The sequence below is a fragment of the Daktulosphaira vitifoliae genome, unplaced genomic scaffold (genome assembly GCF_025091365.1).
Source record: "Daktulosphaira vitifoliae isolate Bord-2020 unplaced genomic scaffold, ASM2509136v1 Scaffold_1, whole genome shotgun sequence".
Taxonomy (NCBI): domain Eukaryota; kingdom Metazoa; phylum Arthropoda; class Insecta; order Hemiptera; family Phylloxeridae; genus Daktulosphaira; species Daktulosphaira vitifoliae.
Window position 1 is genome coordinate 76,166,044 of NW_026099572.1, and position 11,783 is coordinate 76,177,826.

The 11,783-nt window shown below is 23.8% G+C and overlaps 1 protein-coding gene and 1 long non-coding RNA gene across 5 annotated transcripts in view; both read right to left on the minus strand.

The window, feature by feature from the left end:
* LOC126903569 (uncharacterized) overlaps window positions 1-5,751 on the minus strand; it is a 30,107-nt gene extending 24,356 nt beyond the window's left edge. For both annotated transcript variants that reach the window (XR_007703528.1, XR_007703529.1), the window contains exon 1: window positions 5,567-5,751. This is a non-coding gene — a long non-coding RNA (uncharacterized LOC126903569). The remainder of the gene's footprint in view (window positions 1-5,566) is intronic.
* A 751-nt stretch (window positions 5,752-6,502) lies between these two features.
* Window positions 6,503-11,174, minus strand: LOC126903555 (R3H and coiled-coil domain-containing protein 1). Of its 3 annotated transcripts, none has more exons than XM_050681778.1 (7): window positions 10,941-11,172; window positions 10,692-10,844; window positions 9,374-9,526; window positions 7,827-8,862; window positions 7,349-7,586; window positions 7,055-7,282; window positions 6,503-6,990 (listed from the first exon to the last, which is right to left on the minus strand). In XM_050681778.1, coding segments are annotated over exons 2-7 (1,713 nt in total). In that variant the 5' UTR covers window positions 10,694-10,844; window positions 10,941-11,172; the 3' UTR covers window positions 6,503-6,934. The 3 variants fall into 3 exon arrangements, with proteins under 3 accessions (XP_050537735.1, XP_050537718.1, XP_050537726.1); XM_050681761.1 differs by having other exon boundaries at window positions 10,903-11,172; XM_050681769.1 differs by lacking the exon at window positions 6,503-6,990 and having other exon boundaries at window positions 7,055-7,239; window positions 10,903-11,174.
* Between the last annotated feature and the right edge of the window lie 609 nt (window positions 11,175-11,783).

An 11,783-nucleotide genomic window follows, 5' to 3' on the forward strand; every position in this document is an offset into this window, starting at 1 on the left:
TATTTATTTTGAGGGTAATCGAGTGGTTTACGATAAATCGATAATTCTGTATAGTATCGTAACTCAAAAATCAATAAAATAAAAAAAAAGTGGCAAAGGATATAGAGAATAGGATAAAATTGAGAGTGTAGAGTGAGAGTTACTTTTATTTCGGGGTGTTATTCGAGGGTCATAAAATAACATAAATATCGACTGTTATTGATTTTTTAAAAATCTTACCTGATAATTTTCCTGGTTCTGATAATATCCTAAATAATAATATAAATCAATAATTGAAAAATAAAATAAGGCAATTCGATTTAGTTCACATCTTTAACATTTAAGAACTTCGACCATCATGAACACAATGTTCGCGTAACGATATCTAGTGCACAAAAAGAACAAACTAGAATAAGAGTTTGCCTTTTTATAATACTTTTTACCCCAGAAAATCATCATTGTCTAATTCTTACAGTATTACTGTTTATTGATAAGTAAGCATAAAGTATAGAGATTATTACATATGAATAGAGTATATAAATCATTTTGATATTTTATATATAACATCAATATAGTTTTTTACACATAAGATGACCAAAGTAATTGATAGATATCATTTCGGAAAGAAAAATGTTATTAGCGACTATTAATTGATTTATGATTGGATCCCTGTATATTATAATATAACTAAACAGTATGCGTTTGTCAACTATTTCTCTTAAATGTTTATTTTAATTATTTTTGTTTGAAAAGGATTATGTCCTTCTAAAAATATAATGTATAAATATCCCATGTTATGGTAGTGACGAGAATATTACTACAATAGAGTGATGAATTAAGAATAAGACTCATTTCCTTGAAAACTATTAAAATTTTTTTCTAAAAAAAACCTTTCAATATTAATACCTAGTTAAATAATTATTTTTTTTCAACCCATCAAGTAAAATATCGTATAGCAAATATTTTATAGTTATACTTGGACAGAGTACTTTCCTATATACCCGGGGAATAATAATGTGTTTAAAACCTTATCAAATAAAAATTATAAATGAAACTATGTCATGAAATTTGAATAGTCTTCAATACTTAGGGATTTTAAGGGATGTACATTTATTCTAAATAACAATATTACCAATATTTTAATGTAAAAATTAATTTTTCAAGTAGAACTATTCGGTGTTTTTTTAATTTATAACATAATTAAATAAAGAAATATTTTTCAAAATAATAATCCTACAGTACAAAATGTCAATATTTAGAATTTGTGGGTATCAACTTTGATTCTCTTCTACTAAACAATGATAAATGAAATATTATTAAAATAATTTTTTAATTTTAAATAACAATTAAAAAAAGTATTCTACCTAAGTATACTGAGACGTTTGGTATACCTTCGATTTTTAATGTAATTTTGATAATCCTATATTTATTATAATTTTGACACTAAACTATTTAACAATTAAGTCCCATTTCAAAGTAAAACTATAGTTACTGCCTTACGTACCTTTTTGCTTTCGAAAGTTTCTGACCTACTAAAGAAATGATACAAAACATTCAAGACATTCACTCAAAACTTATGATAAAAATTATGTGGTTACTACCCGATTCACAAATCAACGGGCAAGGAAGTTTGCGCATCCATTACTTTTCTAAACACTCATCAACATAATCTCTCAAAACGATGTAATCAAAAAAATAATAAAAAAATTTAAGTCAGAACTTTCAAAAACTCTAGGACAAAAAACTTATTTCAATAAGCCAAAAATCATAATAAAAAGTTTATTTAGAAAAATACTTGCCCATCAATGTAATGAGATGCGAAAAAACATTATTATTTGAACGAGGATAGATGCGCCTTAACTCAGATATTTTTGATCCTCTAATATCTTATTTCAATAAATGCACAAATTTATTATATATATTCTTACTATAAAAATACCATCACTAACAATCCAAGTACTCAATGTCAAGATATCTTTATGGAATCACTCCTCGACCGAATAAGTATTTAAAGAAAAAAGTTGAAAGGCCATATGCCAATTTTTTAGTAACATAGGTTTTATAATAAAATGAATTATATGTAAAATATCTTAATATATAATAAAATATCGTTTGAGTTATTAAGAATACTTTCAAATATATATTTTATGTACATTAATAATATGTTGTATAGTTCATACATGGGGCGACAATTATTGATCTGAAGTAGGAACTAACTGACAACTTGTTTTCTATTTGTTTTTATCATTTTTGTTGTTGTTTTAATCATTTTAGTTATTGTTTTCATCTTATCATATTTTTTTAGTTGTTATTCGTGAAAAATACTACAAACATAATTATTTATATTTACATTATCGAAGCTTTAAATCATCTGATTCTTGATCTAACTTTTTTATTAACTTAACTATTACACCATTATTTTACTATTTTAGATATTTCGTTACATTATCCAGTATGTTAGTTATACTTATAGCTTTTTAAATATTTTAAAAAAAAAACTAATATTAGGCAGTACTAACAACTTACAGTATATGATAACAATATATTGTAGTAAAAATCATTAAACTCTTGAAGGATAAAACTGTAGATATACTTCAATTTTGATTTTTGGTTGATATATTAATACGATCTGTTAAAAATACAACCCCCATTTTTTCATAGAAATGTATAAAATGACATTAATTTTTGGATTATTAGCTTTTAAAGATGAAAAGATGAAATGCAAGGTTGGTTAAGCGGCACTCTATTTTTACTATAAAAATCTCTCGCCTATAACTAAAAATAATATGAGCTTAATATGTTATAAAACTAGTTATTGATCAGTTAAAATTTAATTTAATCTATTTCCCATTAAATATTAAAATAATAATTAATAGTGCTCGTTTAAATGTTGAAAGTTCCCCTAATTTATGAAAATTATGAATAAATAAAAAACAGGATTTATCTAAATTTTATATAATAAAATATTAATTTTTTAATAATTCTTATCTAAATATATTTATCTGTTCTAAATGACATTTTATTCGAATATCTATATCTAATTTAGATTTGATTATATATTCCCAACACTACTAAAGTATTTTTAAAAAAATCATAGATCACAGTGACAAATATAATTTTATTATTTTTATTGATGTCTTGTAAAGAATATCGACAGATTCTACTTCTTTTACCTTGCCTTTATCTCAACTACGGTCAACAGATTATTATAAAATTATTTTCTTTTAATGAAGTTCTATCAAAAAACATACATTTAGTCTTGAATAAGTTTTTTGAATAAATAAAAGTTAAAAGACAAGCAGCCAAAAAGAAAATAAAAATGTTTAACCTCTGCTCGGAATATTAAAATAATTTTGATTTAAATAATCATCATTTTACCTTAAACCGAAAAATAACAATAGCATCGAGTCCACATTTTTACGTGAATCGCTTTTCTTAAAATTTTAAGAATGACAAATTAGAAAATATAAATTGAAGTGAATAAAGCGAGCACAGGTAGTTTTATACTTCTGCTAACATGATAGTATGAATATTCTATAATACTAAAGCGTCTGTGAAGTAATGTATGATTCACGTAACAAGACTAATTTCAAGTTTCCTTAATAGAGCACTTAAATATTTAACGTGTACAACTAAGGCTGAAATATCTTTTGATTCCCACGCACAGATGTGTCAGGGATTTCAGTACTTCCTAAAATAATAGTAAATTATAAAAATTATACGACTTTAAAATAAATTATTTCTTAATAAAAAAAAAAAAAGAGTTTGAATATTAATCATTTTGAAATAAAGTAATGCTTTTGAAAAAATAAAATAAATATATTAATTATGATATCGGAACATGGCCATTTATGGTCATTAGGGTGGAACGAAATATTAAAAATGTTGATTTCTAATAGAAAGAAAAAGTTGCAGTTAGTCTCCTGATCATGGGGAAAAAAAATTTTAATATCTTCAGGTGCCGCAAGAGGGTTGAAAATTTTACTGTGAGGGTATTTTTTTTGTTTTTGTCACTTATATTTTAATCTATACTATTCACAGGCAAAAATTATGTAACTAAATATTTACCATAAAAAACAATGGAATATTATCGTATCATAAACTTATTAAGATAATATAGGGCATAATGAGAATAACCCAGTAATCATAAGAAAATAATATAACTATATTTCAAATGCCTTACGGCACTTCTTATTTTAAAATTATACTAGTATGATTTTATAAAATACATATTCCCCAACTATTAGAAAGTTAAAAATCAAAATTCAGTTTTTCAATCCAGCCTATTACTTGATTATAACAACTGCGTTTGGTAAAAGAAATGATACACACAACACAAAGAATAAACAATTAAATTCTAAACAATTTTTATACAAACATTTTTTCTGTATGTTGAATATTTCGTCTGCAGTATTTAAATAAACTAATAAAAACTATTTCAATGGTAAAGATAAAAATATGATGTTTTTTTTTAATTTTAATGACTAAGTAATATAGATACGGCTTTTTTGCTAATAACATTTTTTATGGCAAATATTTAGTTCTACAAGTTTAATTCTGTAATTTTTCCTGTGAATAATATAGATTAAAAGATAAGTGATAAAAATGAAAAAACTACCCGCACAGTTAAATTTTCAACCCTCTTGCGACACCTGAAGATATTAAAAAAAAATTTTTTTTTTCCCATAATCAGGAAACTAAATCAACTTTTTTTCTATTAGAATTCAATTATCAACAATTTTAATATTTCGTTCCACCCTAATGGTCATGTCGTTGTTATACATTTTAAACTTGAAATTACAGTTTGAGTTTTATAATGATAAGGTTTTTTATCAGATTTTGTAAGTTATCGTAAACAACCAACAGTGTTTTAAACAATAATAATTGTATTCGTCAAATTAGCGCAAACCCAAACGATAACGACCAAGTAGCTTTTTCATTCTAACGGCAAGCACATTTACCTCTATAGATATCCACAATTTTAATTAATTATTTATATGTTGAATCGTTTATCTTCTGATTTTACTTAAATCGATGGCATGTCCATAGTGCATTTAAAATGAAACAGTTTTATTTTACATTTAAAATTAAAAAAAAAGTTTAATCATTTAAACAATTATCATTAGGATAGTTCATTCTTCCAAAATTATTTATAAATTAACAAAACAAATTGAAGCTGTTTTAATATATTGTACGTAAAGTATTAATTGTCGACTTAATATTACGAATTTTGGTTGTGATAACACTCAAATATTTTTAGATTTCTGATTATTAAAATTGTAATATTGCGATAACATAAAAATGGAAAATTGTATTTTTCATGAACAATTTTTAAACTCAAATATAATAGTTTCCGCTGAGAACCTTGAACAAAATTAATTCATAATTAAAAAATTTCTTTTTATTTAACGACTTTTATAATTTTATTTTCCGAATTGTCACTATTCTTACCCATTAGCAATGTATAATTCACTTCATTATTTAGAAAAATAATTATATGAGAAAAAAATAAGACCATAATTTAAGTAATTTGTTAATACATTTACTTCTTCGGTCTCAAATGGAAAACTGATCAACTTATACTGACCTTCGAAAATTTGCTCGGACAACTTCGTATCTTGTGGTTCTATGATTACCATGTTGAATGGCTTGATATTAGCTAAACACAAAAGGAAACGTTGATACAACTGTTTTATGAGAAACTACTAGATGAAAAATAATGGCAGACAATTTTTTTTTTTTAATATTTGCCGTATATAGTTACGAATAATGTGTAAGTTACTTAGCAACTGTCTTATTAAAATTATACATTTTACATGTTCAATTATGCTTTAAGCCAGTAATACAATGTTGTTTACTATAAAAGTGGCTAATAAAAATGAAATATTAGAACTTCACTTCACATTTGAAAGTAGACTACACAAGTATAGATTATAAAATATTTTCCAAAATTGTTTATGCAAATAAAAATTATAATTCATTTATTTAGAGTACATAATCGTTATTTATCTATTAAATGTTTCTTGTTTTTTAACTTTTTTTAATTCTTAATTTTATACATTTATAAAGGTGAGTGATAAAGGTATGGAAAAATCAAAAATAATTTTATTGAATTTTTTTTTTATTAATATTGTTATCTTAAACAACGTTTATTTTTACATAATTTAAAAAATACATTTTCTTTCAAAAATTTTAATGGATTGATGATAATATTAGGACAAGAACTTATAAAATTAATAGCATTTTAATATATATAATGGACATAAGCGTGGCTTGAAAAATTGTCTATAGAGCTACTTTTAAGTATATTGGACAATAAACCTGATGGGAAGCTTTTTTATCATATTATTTTTATCCCTCCCTCTCATCAATAAATTTAATTTATTTGTGAGTGCAACAAATGATTCTATGGGAGCTGAAGTCTTCACAAATAAATAATCCATACCCTCCCATTTAGAATAAGTGTGGATTTCTCTGTCACATTCAAAAATTAGCCGATAGAATCATATTTTAAAAATAAAAATTATTTGATGTTATATTATAAATATATATTTTTATACTAATATAAATTTATAGCTGTAGTTTCACATTTTACAATTATTTTAAAATTGAAAAAAATATTAATATTAAATCTATTAAATATACTTTAATACTACAAATTTTATGTAACTTACAATTAAAAAAAATTAACTTTCAATGCTTCATGACCAACTTTCCTTAATATATAGTATAAAAATTTAATAATAATTAAAAAACTCTGTCAAACAAAACAATAAAATTACAATCAGTCAATAATTTAAACATTTGGTGAATCTAATAATTTAAAAGCTAAATTAAAATATTATATGTAATAAGGTTTTTGTATTAACGTTAAACTATTAACACTAATAGTTTAAATAAGTTCTTAGAAGTATTTTAATTATATCATGTAAGGTTAAAATTAAAATAAAAGTTATCACAAATTTTCATTCCATATCTTGTTTTTTTGTTGAGCATCACGAATTTTTTTTTCTAAAAAGAAAAAATATAATTCTTCATTATAATAAACTGCAAAATTAATCAATATATTAATTACCTTTAGCGTTGGCCAACATAGTTCGTTCAGCATTTAACATTTCAGGAGAAACATTAAGTTTTAACCCTAATGCACTACTAACCAACCGCCTAGCCATTGCAGAACAAGTTTTAGGTCTAGTAGCTGGAAGAGGAGCAATAGTTTGAGCTTTGAGTTTTGATTCTTTAATAGCATCTTTAAGTGGCCTAGTTTTTACCAAAGCAAAAGGTGTATTTAAAGCTTGATCAGCTAAAAATTGTAGAAATAAAAAATATTTAAAAAATAAAAAATTAATGGTTTTTTTTTTAAACTTACCAAAATTAGGACTTTCAAATACAGCTAATGCATGCGTATCATCAACCCAAACAATATCAAAATGTTTTTTACGAAATGCTGAAAACTGATTCATTAGATCAACAGTTTTGAGTTGAGATGAAAAACCATAAACTTCAATAACACATTCTCCATCACCAGTTCGTTCTTCCACTGTTTGATAACTACGATAATCTTCTTCAGCCCGTTTTACTTGAACATTACCCATTGTTGTTACTAACTAAAAAAATGTAAAAAAGCATGTTAACTCATCTTTGGAACAACCATTAATTAAATATTAAAATTTTTTTAGATAGACAAAATATTAGTTGTGCATAAAGATTTCAACATAATTAAAACATATCTAAATTTACAAGAAGATACAACTTGTGTTTTTTAATCTAAACTTTTCTGATGTCCAATATAGAATTATTTAGTTCCTACATAGTCTTAAAAGTATATATAAAAATAATAATCTTGCCTCTTTCATTAGCAAAGGATGAATGTACTCATCTTCTTTATCAAATAAATCTTCCCAACTACATTCTTCAACATCCAGAACTTTTTTCTTTTTTTTCTTCTTAATCTTTTTTTCATCAGTTTTTGCTTCTAAGCAATTTTCTTCAATAATAGAATCCTTATTCACTTTTTCTAAAATTTGATCATCCGCAATTTTCGAGGAATATTTTTTTGGAGAATTCAATGTGTCATCATTGATATCTAACATTAATTCACTGTTAAAACTATCATCTAATGAAAAACTAGGACAAAGAGATTCATGTTCCATGGTTAATATAGTTGTATTATCACAATTAGATTCTAAATCAAATTTTCTTACATTGTCTTTTATTTCAATAGATTTAGATTCTAAATTATTTGATATTTCATCAACTATTAGTTTAGAACTTAAGTTGGAATATTCATTTTCTTCTTGGAAATTATTTAAAGCCAAATTATTATCTTTAAGATTGATTGATTCTAAAATATTCTGTGAAACAATTGAACAACTATCATCAATTTCATTATTAGTTTTCTCATCTAATTTAGATACTTTAACATTATTAGCATTGTTTTCTACTAAGTTATCCAAATTACATTCATTTACAATTTGTGTACAATCTTTTTCATTACAAAACTCTTTAGTTGATATTAATTCCCCATCTGGACTCAATGGCAAACTTTGATTTGAATCTATATTAGTACTACAACAAGTACATGCTTTAAATGATTCAGGTATTTGGCCTAACAATTTACAGGAACTTTGAAGAGATTTAGAGACTAGATCTAAATTGCTTGAATTTTCTTGACAACTAGGTGAAGAACTAAATTCATAATTTCTACTTAATTGCATTTTAGAAGTACAAATTTCTTTTTGATAAACCTTGATAACATTTTGAAACATACAAGCCGATGACTCAGATTCAATATTATTGAAAGAGTTATTTGATGATTCTCTACGTTGTTTAGGTACATAAATTGGTATATCTGGTCGCTTATTAATTTTACGTTGGGAGGATCTAAAAATAAAAATAAATATATTGATATAATCAAAAATTACTTAATAAATAAAAATTAGTATAATCAAATAAATGGTAGAATTTAACAAGTGTTTAAAATTATAAAGTTTATTTTTCAATCACTTAAAATAACTAAATTATAATTTATTTATATACATAACTCCTTTTTTTTTTTTATTTTACTTCATAAAATTTCTTAATATCTTCATATTTTTAATATTGTCTTTTTATTTTTCAATTTTACTTTACAAAAATTAAAAATTACACTATACTAGCTTTTCAACTACACATCCAAGCTTTTATATATTAAACTAAAAATATCATGTTTATTTCAAATTTACAATCCGCTTAGTTTTAAAAAAATGGGCCAATTGTTTTCTATATTAATATACATACTATTATATAAATAATAAAATTAATTAATTTTATACATTTTTTCAGAAAATTAAAAAAAATTGAAATTAATATACTTATTTGTATAAGTTTTTACAAATTTATTTTAAAATTATACCTGGTACTACTTTTTATATTATCAGGCTTAAGTGATTTAAACAATTTATCTTGAGCTTTTCTTTCTCGAGGTGTCTTATAGAGTTTTTCCATTGTATTTGTACTACAATTATCAGAATATTCTTCTAATGATTCCATTTTTTCGTTATTTATCCTATTAAATGCATAAAAATAAAAAAATTAATTTACTGCCATTTAAAAATGAAGGTTTGAGAATATTTATTTATCAAAAGTTATATATATTCAATAATGTCAATAATTTTGAAAATGACAACATTGAATAATTTATAACTTTCAAACAAAACTTTAAATTAATATCAAAGCTAGTAGTGCAATTATTAGGAGTGCTATAAAGTGCTCTATGACTTCCGACATCAATTTTAACATCCTTATGCCCAAAAACCAAACATTAACTTTTACTACTTATAATTTTCAACAATGTATTTAATTTATATAATACCAATCAAAAGTTTAGGTTTTTGATTTTTGAATTTATTCAGTAATGTAAGCAAAGGCTGAATACTTTGAAAAATCCATATCAATAAATTTAAAATGCTAAATTTTTATAAAGATTCACATATATAGTTTACAGATGGATTACTTTTTTCAAACAAATAGCATTAATCGAGAAAAATTATGTTTTTTTTTTTTTTATAATTTTTATAATTGTAAGATAATCAATGAAATTATTAGTTATTAATAAGAAATTTCCTTTGGCAAGACTAATGTCACGAATTAAATTTTTTGGACTATTTATACCAATAGACAAGATATAAACACCATATTATAAATATATACCAAATATATCTTAACACTAAATAAAACACTTATTTTATAACATTTAAAAATATTGAGCTATTAAATAAAATGTTTGAAAAGGAAACTTTTAATTTCTATTTATAATTAATAATTTAAAAAAGTTCATAGTATGCATTTTAGGGGTGTAACAAATTTCTATTTAAGACTGCAATTTGGAAAGTGATTAGACTTCTTTTAACAATTTAAAATAATTTTGATTTAATATTTTGGTTCTCAGAGTCTTAAAATTAATCTACCTCATAACTTATTTAATAAAGCACCTTTTAAAAATATGTTATAGTCACCAATCCAGTAAAATACCATACAAATAACACATTAGCAGAAACAACTTTCTATCTCTTTTTAGCTTAAAGATGGAATCACTAAATTTTAGGTATAACTCTACTAAAATAGTTAAAAAAAAAAATACTTGAAAATAATATGGTACTATTTTTATTACTTCCGGGCTCAATGATTTTGGATTTAATTTTTGATAATTAAATATATATAGTTGAACTTACATAGAACTTAAACTTGAATGGTAAACAACGTTGCGTCTTCCAAAACTATTACCAATAGATAATGTTTTCAAGTCTTTAAAGTAGTTTTGAATCAATGAATGTACCAAAAAACGTTTACGTGGATTTAAGGGTGGAAATACAAGAACTATTTCTCTAAAAAAAAAACGTTAATATATTTAATAACAAAATACATTCATAAAATTAAATTTACTTCTTTTCCGGAATATAATTATCGACATAACGTCTTACATCACTTATAACTGATTCTAAAAAAGAACATTCATCTGTTCTCAAATTTAATGATTCCAGTGGTTCCATGAACTTTGTTTAAATAAAAAATAATGACATTTTTTAAACATTAGAGACAACAATAAATAACTGTAATAGTTAAAATAATTAAATATACAACAACATAAAACAATGATCTGGTTATCCGATACTAGTTAACTTCTTGACATATTCCTTTTATGATTCAAGTCACATAGAACAATGATATCTGTTATCAACATATGGCAGTTCCGTGATGTCCGTGAATTTAGCACCCGAAATTAACTGATAAGTAACCATTGATAAAAATTTAGTAACCATATTGGTTAGTTATGAACATTAGGTTGCAGAAACCGCTATTATCAAGGGGTTTTCTATTTAATAATTTTGAATTAAAAGTAATTGTTAGAAATCACTAAATTACTATATGCATTATTTTGTATGGTCAGACTTCAACGACTATAAACAAAATGAATTTTTGAAATATTTCATTTTTTCAATGGTATATGATTTAGTGACCAACAAAGTTGGCAAGTGACTTAAAAAATTAATTTTTTGTGAACATATACGACGATTTACGATATATGAATATATTCTTGTATAAAACTTCATGGGGAGGTACGTTCCCATCACTTGTACCCCGCGAAATTAGGTTTTTCTAATAGCAAATTTTGTGGGCTTTTCAATGGTATAAGATTTAGGGTTGGGTATAAAAAGTAAGGTTAAGTATATCNGGTTGGGTATAAAAAGTAAGGTTAAGTATATCTAGAATTATTAATGAATTTAAAACTACTGGATTGAAAAATAATATTGCAAATTATGCAA